Raw genomic sequence first — 24,005 nt, forward strand, 5'->3', positions numbered from 1 at the left:
TGCTACGGAATTGTTGCCCCCATAGAAACACACAACCCATGAGAAACGTTCCGGAAAGGAAAGGCAGCTATGCACCTCGGAGCGTAACGTCTGCTTTGGATGATCTCAATGGTTGTCCAGGAGTCATATTATGGGTGTTTTGGTTCATGGTTGCATTTCAAATGCAATCATTTTAAAAAGAATAAGAAAACAAACAAGTGCTTCATAGCTAGTCATTATTCTCACCATCTAACAACACACAGAGTCATTTGAAAAAGAGTATTATTTATTTTATGATATGGCAGGTGTCCTGTATAAAAAATACAATTGTCAAAGAACAGCACCAAGTGAAGTAGTATTTCTGATTAAATATAATATCTATGGATTATTAAAAACAGACTGTATGTGAGTGTATGTACTAGAGTGTTACCAATAGAGGCTGGTGGAGGTAGAAATCGGGCTCATTATAATGAAATGAAATGGAATGAGGATGAGCCCATCCTCCCATGTCTACCTCCACCAGCCTCCCCTGAGCATTAGTCCATTGCATTGCAAAGTAAGGCTCAGAACATTGTTAACGAGTATCTAGGATGAGCTCTAGCTTATCTGTGGTCGGTTTGTAATGAGACTATATACTTTACAGACAAAAGAAGAGCACCTTGCCTGATATTGTGCTGTATGCTGAAACGGTTATAGTTTCACTCCACACAACCAATGAGAACTAATGGAAGAGTGAACTATCTGTAAATGCATTTTTTTTTTTTTTTTACTAATGATGGTACATTAAATGCGTCATATTTTTCTTGTTGCAAACTTTTTTATCTCGTGTTTACAACTCAACTCTTTTGCTGTGTCACTACTAACTGTTGGATTATAATTATTATTCCATTTATTTTGCGGGCGTGTACACGCTCTGAAGCTTCTGCCAACAGTGTTTCAGTGCATAAATGAGCTTGATCAGCCTCATCCTCTTCCTCTTCTTCCCTCTCATCTTCTGGCCAGGTGCGCAGTTTGCTTTCGTCACCTGAAACCAAGCAAAAGCAGAGCGCTGGTGACCCATGTCATGTCATTGAGTGGCCAAGTGGCCTCAAACCCCAACATATTGATCTCCTGCTCCCACTAAGACATCTGGATAGGTATAGCGGTGTAATAGGTGGTGTAAACATATGATTTGATTAGATTTTCTCGGCAGGGTTCTATGTTGGTGTTGACAGAACTGAAGGGACTCAATAAACATCTACTGTGTTGTCTCTGATCCATGAACGGGGAGTGAATGAGGACAGAGGTGAGTATCAACTTCCTGGTCTGAAGTACAGGCATGTATCAGTGTGAAAGTTTACCAGGTCAGTGTTTCTGCAGTTCTGTTTGATCAGCTGTTCCATTCCTTTCACAGGCTTTCCAATGTCCCCCAGCAGCCTGGCACTGCCCCCCCTGGTCTGGCATAGGAACTGCTGCGTCATACCGTATATGGAGCGCAAAACATGCTGCACCTGCCATGATAAAACATGTGAACGTATAGAACGTTATATTACAGAGAGGGAACATGTCACATGGGCATTGTATTACAGAGGGTGTTATCTACAGTCCTTGTCCGTGGTGCTGAAACAAGAGGGTCCCATTTAGTGTGGACATAGTCAGATCTATAACACACACACACACACACACACACACACACACACACACACACACACACACACACACACACACACACACACACACACACACACACACACACACACACACACACACACACTGCTTTAGCCTACCTTTCCTGAGGGGCAATGATCCCTCCCTTTGGATGTTTCAAAAGAGCCGGTCAAATTCTGAAAGAAATCTACAGTATATCATAGGCACACACAATTAAGCATTCAAATAACATGAAGCACAATGCATTTTTGTCCCAAGCCGTTATTGACACTGGAAAGGCCATCCAGCGGAGGGCAGTCAATAACCAAAACATCACACAATCACACCCACGTGATAAAGCACAACTTTCACTTGCCGTGACGTTATTATTTTAACTTTCATCACTGAAAACACAGGCTAAAATAACAAAATAGCCAGATATGATCTTAAACAACATACAACTTGGGTAATGTTTATTTTATATTTTTGGACACATGCACCGTCACTTTTCATTGACAGAATGCGCATCTTCAATCATCGTCATTATTAATCTGTACATACCAACATCTCAAGTTCAACGAGGATGAGTTCTCTGTACGAGCTGAGTATCTCCGTGTAGTCACACCTGCGCTTACTGTAACCGGAGGAGACGCCCAACAGCAGGACCACCAAGACGCCGCGGAGCGCAGGCCCGTTCACACACTGCGTAAACACACCAACAACACGAACACAGCGTGACAAACCCGTTTGTTTTATAGCTCATATGATATCTCGTTATTTGTCATAAGAAACACGTGTCCTGCTGTGCTCACCATACAGTTGAGTAGGTTGATATGCGTAGGCCAAGTTGGAACGGCTCTTAATTGCGCACGAGTGTATTTCTTGATGGGTAAAAGCAGAGATCATATAGACTTATGGCATATGGCTTACTGAAGCCTCTTTACACACGTGGCTAATTGGCTTTGATGTCAGCATGGATTACACATGTGTTTTTCATTCATCATTTCCCATTACGCACGCATCGGCACCTACCATTGATCATTTTATACCAGAGGGTCCTCAGACGTGCGAATCCCTCTCCGTGGGAACCGGTAAGATCCGCAGGTGGAACTCATGATCGGGCTGCGCTCGTCGTGTCCAAACGGTTGGCGTTGTATTTGGGTGTTTCAATACTGTCTTGGATAATAAAGTCAAGGTGTTGGCAAGCGGGCTACCGATCCACCGCTGAACTTGGTGAACGTGGTTTCCAACATCGTCGGATTCCCGTTGTCGGCTCCGGTTTCCCTCCCCGTCATGGGTTGCTGGCGGTGGGCTTAGAATTTCACAAAACGCCAGTTTGATCAAGTCCAGACTTAGTTTCTTTCGGTTTCGTTGAGGGACGACTAGGCACGGGGAGCGATGGATGTGGTTGTGCCTGAAATTGGGTTTTCGTGCGTATTTTTTACCAAACTGTTGGCATCCAAGTCAGTGTCGTCGACCTACTCACCACGTACTAGATAATGTCATTGGTGCATCGTTTTCAGAAATTGGATTAATATACAATGGCCTCCTAGTAAGCATGAAATGAAAAATAGTCCAGCAAGTCCATGGCCAATGGTTTATTTTTTAGGAGGAATGCAGCCTTTCCCGTGGGAATTACATGGAAGGGTTGGTGATGCAGGTCAGTCTCTTGGCCCCCTCAATAGTGGGTAGGTAGCCAAAACAAGACACTGGCCGCTCAACCCGACTGGACTCCATCCACTGATGCCTTCACTCAAAACCAACCTGTGGTTTTCTGGAAATCTAATGTTCAAGACAATTTATTGTTCAGGAGAAAAGCAAACTTCTGTGTTCATTTGTTTATGTTTATTGGGGATTCCTCCAGGGCAGTTTTAAACAGTTCAACTCAAAATAACAGATGTCTTACTAAGTAAAAAAACAAAAACAATAACAATAACCATGGTCAAATGAATGGCCACCTTCACAATTCAAACTGATGTCTTCCAGAGCCTGTTTCTTTAAGCTCTAATTCCAATTAGTTTAAATACATGAAGCTGAAAAGCTTTTAGATTGTTAAAAAAATACAACTAGCAAGATTGTAGACCGGAGAGAACAACACATTCCAGACACATTTCACAACGTCATAAAAAGTTTTACAAATTCTATTTTTTTTCAACTGCATAATGCTTTCCACATGTTCTTCTGTATACATTGATATTCTCTGATTACTTCTAGTCCAGAAAAATACAGGTATTTAAAAGGGAACATGTGTGTGTGTGTCTCTCTCTTAATATGCTGCAGGTACTACTCTCTACCACAGACTCAAGAGATGAAGAGGTGTGTGTGTGTGTGTGTGTGTGTGTGTGTGTGTGTGTGTGTGTGTGTGCGTGTGTGTGTGTGTGTGTGTGTCTCTCTCTCTTAATTATGCTGCAGGTGCTACTCTCTACCACAGACTCTCAAGAGGTGAAGAGGTGTGTGTATCCGTCCTGGTTCCCCATCACTGCTGCAGTTCTGGTGACTGTCCTCTCAGAGTCTGTCTGTACACACATGCAGGGGTCAGGTCAGTCTCAGAAGGTGTTCTTTATCTTGGAGGAGACCTGTGTTAGGATCTCGCCTATCTTCTTCTGCCAGTGGAGGACATGTTTGGACTCAGCACACCACAGCTCCCCGTGCCGGGGCTCGGCGTTCTCACAGCGTTTGCGCACCTCCTCCTGCTGCTCCTGATGGGGGAAGGGGGAGAGTGGGGTACAAACTGAAATGGGGCGCACACACACACGTGAATATACACGGACACAGACAGGCACATCCTTACCTCTGTCCCATGCTGCATCTCAAACTTGTAGAAGAGGGCCCAGGCATCCCCGAGATCTGGCTCGATCTTCACTGTCCTAAGAAACCACTCTCTGGCCTTGGTTATCTTACGCTCACTCCAGAACAACCTGGGATAAACACACACACACACACACTGAGCAACACACCACATCTGGGCTACAACACGCTACATCACATTGAAGCAGCTGGATGGTGGAGTGGTTGAGAGAGGGAGTTTGCAATAATAGACAAAGAGTTAATCAAGAGAAGTGTGAAAACATTGAAAGTAGAGAGGGAGAGAGAGAGAGGGAAAGTTATGTCCCGTGGGGGTGGGGTGTTATGTGAGACAGAGGTTGTGCAGAAACTGTATTTGGTACACACTCAATTATAGAGTGCAAGAAAGCATTGTGGAACACAGCCAGAGACTGCTGGAAGAATGGACGGAAGAAAGGAGAACAGGAAGGAGGACTAACATAAGATAAGGAGGGGGAGGAGGAGGAGGAGGAGGAGAAGGGAGTCGTACTTGGCCACAGCTAGCAGGACATGGGGGTCATGTTCACACTTCTTCAGGGCGTCCACACTCTTGGTCTTCCTTTGTGGTCTGGCCTCCAGGAACACGGCCTCAGCCCACAGTATACCTACAGATAGACACCATAGAAGAAGTAGGAGAGAGAGAGACAGCAGAGGAGAGAAAGAGAGAGAGAGAGAGAGACAGCAGAGGAGAGAAAGAGAGAGAGAGAGAGAGAGACAGCAGAGGAGAGAAAGAGAGAGAGAGAGAGACAGTAGAGGAGAGAAAGAGAGAGAGAGAGACAGCAGAGGAGAGAAAGAGAGAGAGAGAGACAGTAGAGGAGAGAAAGAGAGAGAGAGAGAGAGAGACAGTAGAGGAGAGAAAGAGAAAGAGAGAGAGAGAGAGAGACAGCAGAGGAGAGAAAGAGAGAGAGAGAGAGAGACAGTAGAGGAGAGAGGAGAGAGAGAGAGAGAGAGACAGTAGAGGAGAGAGGAGAGAGAGAGAGAGAGAGACAGTAGAGGAGAGAGGAGAGAGAGAGAGAGAGAGACAGCAGAGGAGAGAGGAGAGAGAGAGAGAGACAGTAGAGGAGAGAGGAGAGAGAGAGAGAGAGACAGCAGAGGAGAGAGGAGAGAGAGAGAGAGACAGCAGAGGAGAGAGAGAGAGAGAGAGAGAGACAGCAGAGGAGAGAGGAGAGAGAGAGAGAGACAGCAGAGGAGAGAGAGAGAGAGAGAGACAGCAGAGGAGAGAGGAGAGAGAGAGAGACAGCAGAGGAGAGAGAGAGAGAGAGAGAGAGAGAGAGACAGCAGAGGAGAGAGGAGAGAGAGAGAGAGAGAGAGAGAGAGAGAGAGAGAGAGAGACAGAGAGAGAGAGAGAGAGAGAGAGAGAGAGAGAGAGAGAGAGAGAGAGACAGTAGAGGAGAGAGAGACAGTCAGAGAAAGACCAGAGGCCACATGAGAGAATTCAAGACAGCAGCCTTACCGGTTTACTTTACGAAAGGCTTCGAGGAATAACCCGTAAACAACTTGTAAACGACTACCCGTTGTGAGGAAACACACTGAGTGGTGTCGCCATCGTTTATGACTGAGAAATCAGAGCTCAGTGAGCCAGAATTCTTGGTTTGAGTGTTCTGCTATCGCTCAGCATCTCTGGATCTGCGTTCCCAAACAGTGACGTCAACTTCAGGGACGCAGCGGGCTAGATGGAGTCTCTCTAGAGGCTAGATATAATCATTTCAGTCTTGCTCACACACACACACACAGACCTGAGTTGGAACACTCCTGTAGGGCTTTGGCCATCAGTGTGTTGGCGATGTTCTTGAGCCCGGCTCTGAACTCCAATCTGACAGACTCCAGCCTGAAAACACAAACACGTTGTTACAGCGACAGCTGAGTTGCCCTGTTGGTCTTAAGCATGTGGACTATAACACATTTGTATGTTTTCCTTTGCATATTTATTGTTTCTCTCTCGTGTGTGTGTGTGTGTGTGTGTGTGTGTGTATTTTTTCACCACAGCTCAGGACTCTGGGGGTTTTTGAGGCGTGATTTCTCCAGGATGGCTCTGGCTCTGGTCAGCTGACCTATCCTCTCCTCCAGACGAGACAGCAGCAGCCACAGAGGCATGGAGTGGGGACACTTTTTCAGCTGACAGACACACACACACAGACACACAGACACACACACAGAGACACACACACACACACACACACACAGAGACACACACACACACACACACACACACACACACACACAGAGACACACACACACAAACACACAGAGAGACACACACACACACATTAATCAGTCGGTTAGTAACTCATTAGATATGTCTCAAACATACAATTTTCCCAGGACAGTGTGATTTATTCCAGAAGTTAATTTAATAATCCATGCCTGTGAAACAGTCCATTTATTTCTCTCCCGCATCCACACCCCCTGCTCCTCTATCCCTCCCCCCTCCTCACCCCTTGCTCCTCTATCTCCCCCCTGCTCACCCCTGGTCCTCTATCTCTCCCCCCTCCTCACCCCCTGCTCCTCTGTCTCCCCCCTCCTCACCCCCTGGTCCTCTATCTCTCCCCCCTCCTCACCCCTTGCTCCTCTATCTCCCCCCTGCTCACCCCTGGTCCTCTATCTCTCCCCCCTCCTCACCCCTTGGTTGTAGGCCTCCCTGGCCTTGTCCATGTGCTCTCCCTGCTCCTCTATCTGACCCCTCATCATCCACAGCTTGGGGAAGTCCTCGTAGTGCTTCAGGGCCTCGGTGCACAGCTCATGGGCCGCCTCGATGTTCCCCAACACCCACTCCAGCTTCACCGACTTCATAAACACCTGCAGGGAGACACATCACACACACCCATATCACACATACCCATTCTATCATTCAGCGTGCAAGGATGTCTGGATTGTGGCCCACATAAAGTGTTAAATCATCTCTGTGTCAACCAAAGACGTCACCTCAGCCAGCCTCCCTGACTGTCTCAGCAACGGCTCATTATGACCTTTTGACCTTATTGACCAACAAGTCAATCGATGGTCGGTACGATCAGAGGGAGAGAGAGAGAGAGGGGGGAGAGAGGGGGGGAGAGAGAGGGGGAGGGAGAAGGGGAGGGAGAGGGGGAGAGAGTGGGGAGGGAGAGGGGGAGAGAGAGGGGAGACAGAGAGGGGGAGAGAGAGAGAGGGAGGGAGGGAGAGAGAGGGAGGGAGGGAGAGAGAGGGAGGGAGGGAGAGAGAGGGAGGGAGGGAGAGGGAGGGAGAGAGAGGGAGAGGGAGGGAGGGAGAGGGAGGGAGAGGGAGGGAGGGAGAGGGAGGGAGAGAGAGGGAGAGAGAGAGAGGGAGGGAGAGAGAGAGAGGGAGGGAGAGAGAGAGGGAGAGAGAGGGAGAGAGAGAGAGGGGGGGGGGGAGAGAGAGGGGGGGAGAGAGGGAGAGGGAGAGCAGAAGCTGGGCCTCTTCAGGCCATTTGATAGGTGTGTTGGCAACAGTGTTTGTTTCCCCAGAGCTGTGAGAAGGCTGGCAAGCCTGGGCATGAGCACTTAGAGGAGACACCTTGAGTGCAACGCACCATTACTTCTGGTAAACACGGAGGCCTGACCCGGCGACCCTGAGGAGTCTAAGTGACTCTGAGGAAACAACCTGGTGTGTGTGGGTGTGTGTGTGTGTGTGTGTGTGTGTGTATGTGTGTGTGTGTGTGTGTGTGTGTGTGTGTATGTGGTGGGGCGGAGCTGTATGGGCAGGGAATAATGGCAGGAATGTAATAGGACTCTCTACAGTGAGTTTGCAGGAAGCTGTGCGTGTGAGTGTGAATGCGTGGGCGTGTGTGCGAGTGAGTGGACGTAAACAGAGTAGAGGCAACCCAATACAGCCTCCCGTGGTGGTTTGCGAGGAGTCCATTTCACTTTCTCAGGTCTGAAATGCCACTTAAACTCTGAAACTACATGCACACATCAGCGAGTAGGGCATCACCGTGGTTGACTAAACCCAGCTCAATCACATACATGAAAGCGAGTGAAAGAATGTGTGTGTGTGCCTCATCTATCACCCATTCAGACAAGCCAAATTAGTTTTGAAATATCCCCCCGAGGCATTAACTCTCTGTCTTTCCACCCGACACCGGCGTTGAGCGAATGATGGATGTGGTCGAAATATCCTGTGATTCACTTCTTTGTATTACATGGGGATATTTCAAAACTAAATTGGCTTGTCTTGAGTGGGTGATAGATGAGACACACTCCAGCAGCCCCCCCCGCCACCCCAACCTCCCCACAAACACAAACACACACTCACCCTGGCAGTGGGAGCACTGCTACGGGCCTTGGCCAGCAGACGTCGGGCCCTCTCGTATTCATTGTTCTCAGACTCCAGCTTCACGGCGGCCAGCCAGATCTCCTCACTGTTAGGGTTGGCCTGGGGTCAGGGGAGCAGAGACACATTGTTAGGGTTGGCCTGGGGTCAGGGGTCAAGGGAGCAGAGACACATTGTTAGGGTTGGCCTGGGGTCAGGGGTCAAGGGAGCAGAGACACACTGTTAGGGTTGGCCTGGGGTCAGGGGTCATGGGAGCAGAGACACACTGTTAGGGTTGGCCTGGGGTCAGGGGTCAAGGGAGCAGAGACACACTGTTAGGGTTGGCCTGGGGTCAGGGGTCAAGGGAGCAGAGACACACTGTTAGGGTTGGCCTGGGGTCAGGGGTCAAGGGAGCAGAGACACACTGTTAGGGTTGGCCTGGGGTCAGGGGTCAGGGGAGCAGAGACACACTGTTAGGGTTGGCCTGGGGTCAGGGGTCAGGGGAGCAGAGACACACTGTTAGGGTTGGCCTGGGGTCAGGGGTCAGGGGAGCAGAGACACACTGTTAGGGTTGGCCTGGGGTCAGGGGTCAAGGGAGCAGAGACACACTGTTAGGGTTGGCCTGGGGTGAGGGGTCATGGGAGCAGAGACACACTGTTAGGGTTGGCCTGGGGTCAGGGGTCAAGGGAGCAGAGACACGCGCAGAGTCACCCTACAATGACATTTACTGTCCCATCTAAATTGTTCAATCAACATTCCAAATGTGTCTGTTCCACTGATAGTAATTCCATGGAATTGTGTGTGTGTGTGTGTGTGTGTGTTACCTGGAAGGCCAGGGCCAGGATACTCCTGGCTGCCGGCACATCCTCGGCCAGCCACTTGGACTTGGCCCCCATCAGCCACAGGACCTCGGCCTTGGGACAGTGAGCCACAGCCCTCTGCAGCAAGGCCTCCAGAGACTCCCTGGTAGAGAGAGAGGGGGGAGGAGAGGGGTGGGGGTAGAGGGAACAGAGTGAAACGAAGAGGGAGAGAGAAGAGAGGAAGATATGTAAGGAAGATATGTAAGAGCAAGCCGTGACATAGTGGATCGATCCAAAACCAAGTGGGTGGGAGATGGGTCTAATGGGTGTATAATCATGATTGAACAAGACGGACCCCCCCGAGATAAGCAAACTGTAAAAATGGATTGGCTTCTATCGAGTCACCGGCCAATGCTGAAGAACAGTGCACTGTGCATGGACACTCCCAGTAGTAAAGATAGGCTGCCCTAGTCTACACTAAATTAAACAGTCGATAGACAGCGGTGATGGTAAAATCAATTCTGCTTGGTCTGCTTTTTCAAAGCTCGTCAATAACGCAGAGACTGGGGTGCTTGGTGGTGCAGCAAAGTAAGCACATACCACTTAACAGCAAGGTTCCTGGTTTGATTCCGCCCCTCGACATATCTTGCATGACATCCCTCCTCTCTCTCACCCATCCTTCCTGTCAACCTCTCTACTGTCTCTATCCCAATAATAGCAGAAACAGCCTAAAAAACATATTCATAAAAAAAGTAACGCGGTAGGCTTTTGACGGGTGAGACTGTAGGCTGTAGGCTGTTGATGGGTGAGATGGGTGAGACTGTAGGCTGTTAATGGGTGAGACTGTAGGCTGTTGATGGGAGACTGTAGGCTCTTGATGGGAGAGACTGTAGGCTGTTGATGGGTGAGACTGTAAGCTGTTGATGGGTGAGACTGTAAGCTGGGTGAGACTGTAAGCTGTTGATGAGTGAGACTGTAAGCTGTTGATGGGTGAGACGGGTGGGACTGTAGGTTGTTGATGGGAGAGACATGTAAGCGTTTACCTGGTACCGTGGTTCTTCTCAAAGTAGGCGGCCCGCAGCCACACGCTCTTCTTGCTGGGGAACATCTGCAGGGCGTGGGCGTAGATGGCCCGGGCACACTCCAACGCCCCATGGGACACACACTGAAACAGAAAGATGCAGCAATTGGTCTTAAACACTTTTCTATTCATAATTTGTAGTCCCTTTCTTTTATCCCTGCCCTAAAAGGATATGTTTTAATTATGTTTTATTTATTTTTTATATCATCAGCAGCTCACTGGGGCGTCGCAGCCATTATATGAGGTTTATAACGTTACTTTTTAAAATTATAAGCCCAAATCAATGAAATTCCATACCATGTTTTCACTGCTACCTTACACCCACGTTTTCACTGCTACCTTACACCCAGGCAGATTCCTACATAGCACGTACGCACACACAGACACAAGCGCGTCGCTAACCTAACTCAGACTATGTTCGGAAATTTGTTCTGAGAGCGCCGGAGCGCACACTGGGTTCAAGGCCAAGTAATATGATTGGATAAGAGGCATTCCATGAGTGCTGATCAGATTTCCAGAGCTAATTTAGACTTAATAGGCTGTGTTACCTTCACTATAAGATTCAAATATGTCTTGTGACTCCAGACAAATTTTCTGATAGTAAAGGTTGCAGACCCCTGTCCTGGTGTGTGGTCTCATCTGAGCTATGGAGTAGTTTGGCCTATTTTGCCAAGTTTCCTTGCCAAACCATTGCATTGTAACTGCCAAGCTATTTGACCTACAAAGACACAGCACTTGGTTCTAAACGCTGTTTTGGCAAGAACTTCAGATGCAAAACACCTGAAATCACTGTGGCGAAATCCATCTGATTACCCCACATCATCACGGTGGTGATATTGAATCAAATCAGTATGGAAGTGTGTTGTGTGCTGCGGGGATGGGTACTCATTCAGAAGAGAGTACATATCAAGGTGGTAAGAGATGATTGACAGGTGAACGGTCCTTACGCTCTCAGCGTCCTCCATCCAGGAGTGTTTACAGTCCTCCTCGTCGATGCCGATGCCGATGACGGCCCTGATCACAGCCTGGCACGTAGCCACGCTGCCCGCCTTGTCACACTCCTCCGCATCCTGCACAGAGAGAGGGGTGGAGGGAAGGAGGGCGAGAGAGAGGGGGGATTGATGGAGGGAGGGGGAGAGAGAGGGGGGATGGATGGAGGGAGGGGGAGAGAGAGTGGGGATGGAGGGAGGGAGGGAGGGGGAGAGAGGGGGGATGGATGGAGGGAGGGGGAGAGAGAGTGGGGATGGATGGAGGGAGGGGGAGAGAGGGGAGGGGGAGAGAGGGGGGGTGGATGGAGGGAGAGAGAGAGTGGGGATGGATGGAGGGAGGGGGAGAGAGGGGGGGTGGATGGAGGGAGGGGGAGGGGGAATTGTTCCAGGGAGGGAGAGAGCAACGGTGAGGGAGGGAGGGGAGAGAGGGGGATGGAGGGGGATTTAGAGGGCATGAGGAAAGAGAGACATGAGAGAGGGAGGAGGAGGACAACGAGTAGTGGAGGAGGGATATGTTTAAGAAGCACAGAGATGGGGGGGGGGAGAGATTGCCAGAACTGTCTGACCCTGGGCGTAGCCATAGACATCTCAGCCAGCGGAATGCTGGAGGCACAACAATGAAGAGGTCCATTAACCTCCAGATGGATGGGTGGAAAACATCTTCCCCCCTCTGGGCTGCAGGTACTCAAACAGACTGATTTATAGACGGACGTCCCTTTAAATGACAGAATTTATGGACGGTCATCGCTTCATAAAAGCCTAAAGGTGCGCTCGAGAGGGAGAGAGTTCGCCATGGAGAAATATGATGTCATGTTATTCTGTCTGGACCAACTCAGTGTTTGATCGGACTTGAAGGGATTCCTCAGCTGGTTCTGTCAAACTCTGCGCAAACTAGCGCTAAATCTATAGCAATGGGCAGTAGGTTTGGGCGGTTTCCAATTGCTGATACCGTTAAACCGCCCTCAAATTTAAAAACGGTTTACGGTTTAACCGCGGTTTACCGTGGGATTCAAAATCACATCGTTGTAGGGCTTCGATCGAGCCGCCAATTTCAAATGATGAATTTGTGACAGTGGTTCGTGAAAGGTGGACCAAAGACCTATCCTTTCCGCGAACCTGCTCGAACACTTTCCACGAGCAGTGCTGAAAAACATGCTTAAAATAAATAAATAAAAACAGCACTAAAAAAACGTTTGGTTCATAATGAGACTGTGCGTGGGAAACACTGCCATCACTCACCCGAGAACAAAGCGCAGAGCGCTAGATTCACAACACGACAGAACATGTGTTATGCCTACTCGCAGAAGAGTTGGACGGCAATTTTTGGTTTGTTTGTTAATTTTAATTTAATTAATTTTGCCATTTAGCAGACGCTTTTATCCAAAGCGACTTACAATTACGAATTACAGGGACATTCCCCCTGGAGTAACTGAGGGCTAAGTACCTTACCCAAGGGCACACTAGTAGTGGTGTGGCTTCAGGCGGGATTTGAACTCACAACCTTCCGATCACAAGTCCAACTCACTATCCACTAGACCACCACTACCCCACCTTGTTTGTTCTGCAGATCTACACAATTCACGAGCATGACCCATTTGGAGAAGTTTGCACCCCTGATTTCAGCAGAGGAAGAAAGGAAGGATGACATGCCTCCAAACAGGGCCTCTGCCTCTAATGCGACATCCTGGCCACATCTGTGCCGCATCCTTCATCCACTCAACTGGTACTTCAAAACCACAACAACCGGAACGAGAAAAAGGAGAGGTAGTAAGAGAGGAGCCATTGCAGTCGGTGGTTGGTTACACAACACTGCGACTGCATGGAAGTCAACCGCAGAACCCAATAAGACATAATCAATCCTTCAACTGCCAGCCGCAACAAGGTAAAGACTGTGTTGCAATGAACGACTGCTTGTCTCAGGCTGTCCGGATGAAATCGGAGAGAGGATATGGCCGTGCCAAAGCACGCTGGAACACCAGTGGCGCCGTCAAGGGTTGCACACGCTGTCACTCCCAAGCTTCAGACTGGGGTCGAGGGCGGCGGAGGGTTCCGACGGTTGCGGCTGTTCGTTCACGGCTGTTCGTTCAAGCAGAACTGTTTGTTTATTAAGTGAAAATTCACAGGAAAATACCAAATGCTGAAAGTGGGTCACGAAGCGAAACATAAGCTGTATGACTGAGAACTATCAATCACCTGCATCGACGCGTTTCTTACAGATATCAATGACTGCAACCTTTGACTGCAATTCCTCCTCTCTTCCTACCACTCCTTCTTCTCGTTCCTTTTAGCTGTTGTGGTTTCGAAGTACCGGTTGAGTGGATGAGGGATGTGATGGGCTCACAGGTGGGCTCACCTGCTGTTCTCTGGCACAGCTAGAAACCAGGATGTCGCAATTAGAGGCAGAGGCCCTGTTTGGAAATCTTGACATCCTTCTTTCCTCTGCTGAAGTCAGAATGACTATGACCGGCATGTCGTGTTAGATCAGCGGACTCCCCGAAGAAGTATCAGTAAGGATCCATTTGAACAGAACCAGAGTTTGGCAGAACCAGCTGCGAAATCACTTCAAGTCTGATCAAACACTTGAATTGGGTCTAGCTGGAATAACACCAGATCATAGTCCTCCATATGGACTCTGTCCCTCCCAAGCTCATTATTAGGCTTTTATAAGTCATAAATAAGATCGTAAATTCTATGTCTAGGGCCGTTGTACACCCTAGGCACCTTAGATATGATGCCCGGCAACCGTCCAATCACCAGCTCACATCCGGTCTCTCTTGGGGGTGGGTATCGAACTTGCTGGCGGGCCTCTCTAACTTCTAGGCTACCTGCCTCTCCCCCCTCTCACCTAAATCCCCCCCCTCTCACCTGTATCCACTGCTCCCTGTTGATCTCCACCCCGTTGGCTCTCAGGGAGGTGATGGCTCTGTCGATGATCTTCTCCACCATCTGAGTGTTGCCATTGGCCTCCTCCAGCTTGGCGGCGGTGATCCAGATGTGGCGGTCTGTGGGGATGTTCTCGCGGGCCTTGTTCAGGACACGCCTGGCGTTCTCGTAGGTCTCCAGTCGGGCCAAGGCCAGCCACAACTACAGAGGAGAGGGAGGGGGGTTGGTGGGGGTAGGGGGAGGGTGAGAGGAGAGCAGGGGGGGCATGGTGAGGATGGGCAGGGGAGGGCAGGGTGGGGTGGGTGAGGGGGGGCAAGGTGAGGGGAGGCAGGTTGAGGGCAAGGGGAGGGCAAGGGGGTCAGGGGAGGGGAGGGCATATTTGTCAAATACTCAAAAACCAATGGAGAGCATTCCAGTATCTTGCAAAGAAGTGGAAGCTATGGAAGTGTGTGAAGTTCACCCATCATGTACTCCTTTGTTACTTTGTTCTTTGTGTGTGCCTGTGTGTGTGTGTGTGTGTGTGTGTGTGTGTACCTCCACACTAGTGGGACAGCACTCCACAGCTCTGCTCAACATGATCCGGGCGTCCTCTGGTTCCTCCAGCTCTACAGCCGTCTTCCACAGACGCACAGACTTGGACACGTTCTCCAGGGCTGTGCAGAGACAGACAAGCACACACACACAGTGAAACACACATAGACACAGACACACAGACACACACACACACACACACACACACACACACACACACACACACATTTGAGGAGGAGAATACTGAAAACACACACCTTAAAAAAAACAAAGTTCCACCTACACACATTATTGGGTGACCGCAATCATAATGTCATCCCATTGCCTCATAGACACAGAGAGAGAGTGTGTGATGAGAGAGTGTGTGATGGTGAAAAGAGAGTAGAAGCAAAGGGCAACTCAGACATGTAGGGACGGATAAGCCTTTTCCACAGAGGAAGCGGCACATCCATCTTTGTCAGGGAGGTATGCTGCTGGGAACTGGCAGTCCTAGGGCACTGACACTATGGAGGAGGGGGGGGGGCTCATAGATTACTGACACTATGGAGGAGGGGGGGGGGGCTTCTAGATTACTGACACTATGGAGGGGGGGGGGGGCTCTTAGGGCACTATGGAGGAGGAGGAGGGGGGCTCTTAGGGCACTGACACTATGGAGGAGGAGGAGGGGGGCTCTTAGGGCACTGACACTATGGAGGAGGAGGAGGGGGGCTCTTAGGACACTATGGAGGAGGAGGAGGGGGGCTCTTAGGGCACTGACACTATGGAGGAGGAGGAGGGGGGCTCTTAGGGCACTGACACTATGGAGGAGGAGGAGGGGGGCTCTTAGGGCACTGACACTATGGAGGAGGAGGAGGGGGGCTCTTAGGGCACTGACACCATGGAGGAGGAGAGGAGGGGCTCTTAGGGCACTATGGAGGAGGGGGGAGGGCTCTTAGGGCACTGACACTATGGAGGAGGAGGAGGGGGGCTCTTAGGGCACTGACACCATGGAGGAGGGGGGAGGGCTCTTAGGGCACTGACACTATGGAGGAGGGGGAGGGGGGCTCTTAGGGCACTGACACCATGGAGGAGGGGGGAGGGCTCTTAGGGCACTGACACTATGGAGGAGGGGGAGGGGCTCTTAGGTCACTGACGTTATGGAGGAGGGGGAGGGGCTCTTAGGGCACTGACACTATGGAGGAGGAGGAGGGGGGCTCTTAGGGCACTGACACTATGGAGGAGGGGGGGTCCTAGATTACTGACACCATGGAGGAGGAGGGGGGGGGGGCTAGATGTGTGCGTGTGGAGCTTGTGTGTGTGTGCGTGGTAAATGAACATGAAGACGATTCTTGATGAAGAGTTCTGTCCGCCTGGGTACCTCTCCTGGGTACCTCTCTCAACTTCAGGGAGGTATTATCATCCGTCATATTTTGCTTTTCTCCACACTTTAACATGGAACACTACAACACTGGAATCTCTGCCTAAAGCCTGGTACACAGATAAAGATAATCTGGCCGATTTTGGGCCGATTTTCCCCCCTCCGACCAAGGACAGCAAACGCCCGATTATCGGATGGCTCTAAAGATTATCCTACAAGATTATCCTGTAGTGTGAGGTGTGTTAAGAGTCCATTTCTCCCGACAATCTGCTCGGAAAATGGTTGGGCCCGACAATCGTAAATGTTAAACGTGTTCGACCCATCTGGCAACCCTGCTCGCGAGTCCGATTGTGACGTGGTGGAATGTAGCCAATCAAGAAGCGAGCCGACTTCTTCTTTTCGTTCTTCGGCACTTTATTTGCCCTGTCACACATGGCTGCCTCGTACAGGTCAGTCAGGGTACTATGTTTGATCACGTGAGATTTTTGGCTTGGGGAACGAGACTCTAGAGACTGTCGTAAAGATAATCTTTATGTATGTGGGGTGCTGAAATGGGAATATCGGTGCACAACACACACAATACGATCAAGGCTGTTCAATCCAAGATTTTTTATCTTCATGTGTGGGGTCTGTCTCAGATAAAAAATCTGTTTGAAAATCCTTGTGTGTACCAGGCTTAACACGCAGAGGCTACGGGCCAAAAAGGCTGTGAACTTTCCTCCCTTTCCTTCTCTCGTGACTCCAAAGGCCGATAATAGAGATACACATCAGAGTGTCTAAGCAACAACAGCATTTGGCATCATAGTAACTTGCGTAATCTCTGTCTGTTCACCATCAGTGTTTAAAGTCCTGAGGGATTTGTCACAAGAAACATTCTGAGATGGAGAGAGAGGTGGTGCTGGGGCCACACCAGTGCAGTGTGTGTGTGTGTGTCTGTGTGTGTGACCTGTTCTAGGCCTAACAGTAGACTATGTTCTAGGCCTAACAGTAGACCATGTTCTAGGCCTAACAGTGGACTATGTTCTAGGCCTAACAGTGGACTATGTTCTAGGCCTAACAGTAGACCATATTCTAGGCCTTAACAGTAGACCATGTTCTAGGCCTAACAGTAGACTATGTTCTAGGCCTAACAGTAGACTATGTTCTAGGCCTAACAGTGGACTATGTTCTAGGCCTAACAGTAGACCATGTTCTAGGCCTAACAGTGGACTATGTTCTAGGCCTAACAGTGGACTATGTTCTAGGCCTAACAGTGGACTATGTTCTAGGCCTAACAGTGGACTATGTTCTAGGCCTAACAGTAGACTATGTTCTAGGCCTAACAGTGGACTATGTTCTAGGCCTAACAGTAGACTATGTTCTAGGCCTAACAGTAGACTATGTTCTAGGCCTAACAGTAGACTATGTTCTAGGCCTAACAGTAGACTATGTTCTAGGCCTAACAGTAGACTAGATAGATAGATAGATAGATAGACTTTATTTGTCATTGTTACAGTACAGGTACCAAACAACGAAATTTAGGAGGGGAGGCTCCCCTGGTGTTTAAGAAAGGAAAAAGAAACACATTTTGGAAAAAGCATAGATGCATAAAATCACAAGAAGATAAGGAGCTGGTTTACATCAATAGAGGCTATGTACACAATCCACTGTACTATACTGCACAGATAGTCAACTAGGGTTGTCATATTGCACAAGAAAGTATTTTTTCACATTTTTTTAAAGTGTCACAGTTTGCAGGCTTGAAAATGTACATGTTTGTGCCTCAGCACTAGCTGCCATTACAATCCGTCCGGACTTGTCCTGGGCCCAGAACTTAGGCCTTTTCTGTGTTCAGGGCCTTGACGGCCCTGTGGTAGAAGCTGTCCTTCAGTCTGTTTGTCCTATGTTCTAGGCCTAACAGTAGACTATGTTCTAGGCCTAACAGTGGACTATGTTCTAGGCCTAACAGTAGACTATGTTCTAGGCCTAACAGTAGACTATGTTCTAGGCCTAACAGTGGACTATGTTCTAGGCCTAACAGTAGACTATGTTCTAGGCCTAACAGTGGACTATGTTCTAGGCCTAACAGTGGACTATGTTCTAGGCCTAACAGTGGACTATGTTCTAGGCCTAACAGTAGACTATGTTCTAGGCCTAACAGTGAACTATGTTCTAGGCCTAACAGTGGACTATGTTCTAGGCCTAACAGTGGACTATGTTCTAGGCCTAACAGTAGACTATGTTCTAGGCCTAACAGTAGACTATGTTCTAGGCCTAAGAGTAGACCATGTTCTAGGCCTAACAGTAGACTATGTTCTAGGCCTAACAGTAGACTATGTTCTAGGCCTAACAGTAGACTATGTTCTAGGCCTAACAGTAGACTATGTTCTAGGCCTAACAGTAGACTATGTTCTACTTCTAGGCCTAACAGTAGACTATGTTCTAGGCCTAACAGTGGACTATGTTCTAGGCCTAACAGTAGACTATGTTCTAGGCCTAACAGTAGACTATGTTCTAGGCCTAACAGTAGACCATGTTCTAGGCCTAACAGTGGACTATGTTCTAGGCCTAACAGTAGACCATGTTCTAGGCCTAACAGTAGACTATGTTCTAGGCCTAACAGTGGACTATGTTCTAGGCCTAACAGTAGACTATGTTCTAGGCCTAACAGTAGACTATGTTCTAGGCCTAACAGTGAACTATGTTCTAGGCCTAACAGTGGACTATGTTCTAGGCCTAACAGTGGGCTATGTTCTAGGCCTAACAGTGGACTATGTTCTAGGCCTAACAGTAGACTATGTTCTAGGCCTAACAGTAGACTATGTTCTAGGCCTAACAGTAGACTATGTTCTAGGCCTAACAGTAGACTATGTTCTAGGCCTAACAGTAGACCATGTTCTAGGCCTAACAGTAGACTATGTTCTAGGCCTAACAGTGGACTATGTTCTAGGCCTAGCCCTCATAGAGACTCTAGTGGGTGAGTCAGGAGATTGGGCACTTTATTGGGCCTTGTGTCTCAAACATCTCACATATTTCACATGGAAGGGTCTAGCAAAGACAAACAGACACACACAACACACGTACACATTGTCACTAGGGCTGCAACGATTAGTCGACATAATCGACAACGTCGATCATAAAAACTCGCCGACGTGGAATTTTTTTTTTTACGGGAGCCATGCAAGAATCAGCTGGGTAAGTTTTAGCTAACGTTGTTAGCCAACTGGCTAACGTTATATTGTTAGGGTCGTAATGTTTATGTTAGCTTTACTGTTACATGTTGGAAAACAACGTCTCATGGACAGGGCTGTACATGCTATGAGCGTTTGTGCTATTAATTTATTTGCCCTGTGGCACGCGTGTGACAGACAGAGGCGCTTGTATGTAACGTTACGTAGCAGGGGTTTTCCATGTTGAAGCCAGGAGAACGCGAGATGAAATGAAGTGAGGGGTGGTCGCTATTAAAATACCAGGTAGTCATGGTGGATGATCATGAACGATGCTTGATAAGTGAATGCTATTTCAATTATGTTGAGTCCACCAGCGAGCTGTCTGTAAGATAAACAGCGCCAAGCGTAGCCTACTAACGTGAGCTGTCTGTAGTCTAGCCAGCAATGCTAGCTAGCCAATCAACTAGCTCTGTGAGCAGCTGTAGCTTGGCGTAACGTTAGGTTAGATAGCTAGTTAAGCCGGATTTATGCTTCTGCGTCGCCATTTACGCGCAGCGAAAAGCCACACGACTAACCGCGACCAATCGAAAAATAATCGACAGATTAGTCGACTACCAAAATAATCGTTAGTTGCAGCCCTAATTGTCACACACACACACACACACACACACAGCAACAAACAAACTTGCGAGACACATATACTGCTCACATATATATTTCACATAACGTGAAAGCATACAGTACAAACACACATGCACGCACACACACACAGACACAGACACACGCACACACACACAGTGTCTCACCCTTCCTGAGGACCCGTTTCTTGGCCCTGACGTCCGTCTCCAGCTCGGCCGCTCTGATGTAGATGCGGACGGACCCGGGGAGGTGACGCACAGCCTGGGCCACCACCGCCTTGGCTGTGTCACCTGGCTGCAGCCTGGCCGCCTCCAGCCACACGTCCTCACTCTGAGGGACACACACACACACACACCTCAGACACACACGTCATATAGAACACACACAACACACACGTCCTTGCTCTGAAGGGACAGGGGGGACACAGACGTCATATAGAACACACACGTCCTCGCTCTGGAGGGACAGGGGGACACACACGTCATAGAACACACACGTCCCCACTCTGAAAGGACAGGGGGACACACACGTCATATAGAACACACACGTCCCCACTCTGAAGGGACAGGGACACACACACACACGTCATAGAACACACACAACACACACGTCCCCACTCTGAAAGGACAGGGACACACACACGTCATATAGAACACGTCCCCATTCTGGAGGGACAGGAGGTGGGGGACACCTCAGACACACACCATATAGAAATATACCTCAGACACACTCATCATTAAACACACAACACACATCCTCATCGAGGGAGACGAAACAGCTCTGATTATACACACATTGTTATCCTGTGTGTGTGTGTGTGTGTGTGTGTGTGTGTGTGTGTCCGCACCTTGGGACACATCTCTGTGCCCTTCATGATGAGGTTCCTGGCCACCTGCAGCTTGCCTGTCACCTCCTCCAGCCTGGCCGAGGCGATCCACGCCGGGGGGTGGTGGGGGTTGGTCTCCCTCACTGACTTCAACAGCAGACGAGCCTTCTTAATGTCACTAGAGACGCGCGTGGACACGGACGGACGGACACACACACACACACACAGTTATTTTCTAAAAGTTTGATTTCAGAGGGTGATTCAAACGCCAAATTTGCCCCGTGAACTCCACCCCCTGCCACCCCCCCTCTACGGCCCTGTTAGCCCTGGGGAGGGTCTTGCCCCCCCCCCCCATCTACGCCCCTGTTAGCCCTCACCTGATGTCTCCTCCATGTGTGGGAATCATGGAGTTGAGGTCAGTCAGGTAGCCCTTAGGATCCACCACCGTCTGTCCACTCACAGAGTCAGATACCTGAGGCGGGGGGGGGGGGAGAGTAAGAGAGAGAGAGAGAGAGAGAGACGGGTAAGAGACAACTCCGTACTACATCGGTCTAAAGAGGCATCCTGTCCTCTCCTTCCTCTGCGCTGACATGACAGAATTGGACAAGACGACAACCCGTTGGCCGGTGGTGGTGTCCCGTGAGCGTGTGTCTGACGTACCTGGCTGAGCCTCATGTCCATCAGAGTGTTCCTGGCCTGGCCGATCTTCCTCATGTCCAGTTCTCCGGTCCCGGGGGTCATCAGGCCGGGGGTCATCCCCCCGGGGAACGGGCTGTTCAGACCCCCCGGGATGTTCAGCTGGGGAGAGGAGGGATAGACACACACACACCGACACACACAGATACACAGACACAGACACACACACACACACACACACACACAACACACACACACACACACACACACACACAAACATCAGCATCTGAATCAAGAACTACGCTGTTGAGTTTAAGGCATGTTCCAGTGGTGGAACATGACTCCTGCTGGCACAATATGAAACTGCACCACATTGAGTGTGTGTGTGTGTGTGTGTGTGTGTGTGAGTAGTGATGCAGAATACTAACCCCCTGGAGTGGATCCACCGTGGTGTGTTTGTCTCCCTTCTGGAGGGCTTTGGAGAAGAAGCTGTCGGGCACGGGCGTGAGCTTCTCGTAGCGCGGGTTCCTCTGCCGCTTGTTCCTGGCGTCGCCCACCTCCGGGATGCTCAGCCACTCCTCCGCCGACACCTCCCCCAGCTTCCTCTGCACAGGGGTTAGGGTTAGGGGGAGAGGGAGCAGGGGATGAGACAAAACGACAAGACAGCTGTGAAGTCCACAGAAGGCCTACTGAGCCTCTAACAACAACACAATCATTTCATTCAAGTCGTTTAGCCGACGCTTTTATCCGAAGCGACTTACAACATAGTACATTTGTCTCGGTCAGTGAGTCAACTAGACATCAGTCGTCGTAAGTAAAAAAAAAAAAAAAAACTTCCATAAGAACAAGTGCGGTCGGCAGTCACAATGCTAGAGAAAGGAAGAGACTCTATTTTAATGTGGAGGGCCAAAATATGATCCATATTTCTCCCACTCACATCGAAGCAGAATATCTGCGAAGTCAAAACTCTAGTTGGGAGCCAGTATGGAGAGAAGGGGAGGAGGGATGAAAGAATAATGGGGAGGAAAGGAAATGAGGTCTTGCTATGTGTTGCTATGGACACACGGCGCCATACCTTGAGGTCTGAGAATTGCTGCTGGATCTTAGGTCTCTCCATACGGTACTTCTCTATCTCATCCTTCTCCCTCAGCTCCCTGGGAAGACATAGGACCACCGATGTAAGGGTAACACACACACACACACACACACTTTTCTCAGTAAAATCAAGAACAGAAGACATCTCTCTCTCTCCTCACCTCCTCTCTTTGCGTCTCTCGTCCATCCTCTTGTCCAGAGCGGCGTATATGGCGTCTGCTTCCTCGTCGTCCTTCTCATAGGGCCCGCTGGAGAACAGGCTGCCCGCGTAGCCATTGAACTGAGGACCAGAGGAGATATTACAGATCGTGTTACGAGTGATCATAATGCATGTCCAGTGTGTGTGTGTGTGTGTGTAAGGATTGGCCCTGAGCAAGTCCCACGCCATGTTCCAGCCTCCCACGCATGCATCGGTGCATGGATGGCAATCTACCTCATCATAGTTGGTGTCATTCAAATCCTCCTCCTCATCCTCATTCTTCTTCATCTGGTCCCCGACCGTCCTCTTCCCCGGGGGCGCGTGACGGTCGTCCACCGGGTCGTTGGCATCGCGAGCGGGACCGATATCAGACCGGGTGGTGAAACCGGTCGCCCTGTGACAGAGACAGCGTTAGACATTCTGACCACAGGCACAGACAGAGCCTGGCATACTGCACGTCAACAACCCAGATAAGTCATAACAGGGCACGACAGCTAAATGCAACAAGTTTGAGAGTTCTTGATATATCCAGCAAGATAATAACCAAAAAAACATGATAGCCTACCTAATAAAAGTGCAAATGAGTAAGGCAAGGCAAGTTTATTTGTATAGCACATTTCATACAACAGCAGGGCAATTCAAAGTCACGTGCTTCTTTCATTCAATCAAGTTGGCTATGTTTATTTTATTGACCTCTATTTATGCAGGGGAAAGCACACTTTAACCAATGCCTCTGTTGCAGTTGCACCCTTGTCTGTAATATTTACACAATAACAAAACAAACAACAACAAAATATAACGCAGTTCGTGACGTTAGAATGATAAGGTTCTATCTCTAGTTTAGGGTAGTTCAGAGATATCGAGCGTTTTTACATTCCATTACGTTTTGTGAGATGGAACCTTTGTATTTTATGAATTACTAACTCAAAAATGTCCACATTTTAAAAATAACACCACACAGTCATTAATAAACACCTAATGGATCAGATTATGTAAATAAAAAAAACTCAATTTTGAGAAAAATGGAGATAGAACCTTATAATTCTAACGTCACGAGTTGTCTAACTGAGCTTAGCAGGGATACCATGGCATGATGCCAGCTTGAATGAATGAATGAATTATGGTCTTTATTGTCATTGATATAGTA

The 24,005-nt window shown here is 49.1% G+C and overlaps 1 protein-coding gene across 1 annotated transcript in view; it reads right to left on the reverse strand.

Moving 5' to 3' along the window:
- Nucleotides 1-3,461: 3,461 nt before the first annotated feature.
- Nucleotides 3,462-24,005, reverse strand: part of prpf6 (PRP6 pre-mRNA processing factor 6 homolog) — a 20,816-nt gene continuing 272 nt past the window's right edge. Inside the window, exons 2-21 of the mRNA XM_080534061.1 lie at nt 23,093-23,252; nt 22,821-22,939; nt 22,640-22,718; nt 21,993-22,169; nt 21,589-21,726; nt 21,306-21,400; nt 20,950-21,106; nt 20,270-20,432; nt 14,961-15,079; nt 14,409-14,627; nt 11,502-11,624; nt 10,517-10,638; nt 9,498-9,636; nt 8,677-8,796; nt 7,048-7,224; nt 6,410-6,543; nt 6,165-6,256; nt 4,919-5,033; nt 4,397-4,523; nt 3,462-4,304 (exon numbers count right to left, since the gene is read on the reverse strand). Coding sequence (XP_080390187.1) covers nt 4,152-4,304; nt 4,397-4,523; nt 4,919-5,033; nt 6,165-6,256; nt 6,410-6,543; nt 7,048-7,224; nt 8,677-8,796; nt 9,498-9,636; nt 10,517-10,638; nt 11,502-11,624; nt 14,409-14,627; nt 14,961-15,079; nt 20,270-20,432; nt 20,950-21,106; nt 21,306-21,400; nt 21,589-21,726; nt 21,993-22,169; nt 22,640-22,718; nt 22,821-22,939; nt 23,093-23,252 — 2,728 coding nt within the window. The 3' untranslated portion in view covers nt 3,462-4,151. The remainder of the gene's footprint in view (nt 4,305-4,396; nt 4,524-4,918; nt 5,034-6,164; nt 6,257-6,409; nt 6,544-7,047; nt 7,225-8,676; nt 8,797-9,497; nt 9,637-10,516; nt 10,639-11,501; nt 11,625-14,408; nt 14,628-14,960; nt 15,080-20,269; nt 20,433-20,949; nt 21,107-21,305; nt 21,401-21,588; nt 21,727-21,992; nt 22,170-22,639; nt 22,719-22,820; nt 22,940-23,092; nt 23,253-24,005) is intronic.

This window comes from Nansenia antarctica, assembly GCF_963989245.1.
Source record: "Nansenia antarctica genome assembly, chromosome: 6".
Lineage (NCBI taxonomy): Eukaryota > Metazoa > Chordata > Actinopteri > Argentiniformes > Microstomatidae > Nansenia > Nansenia antarctica.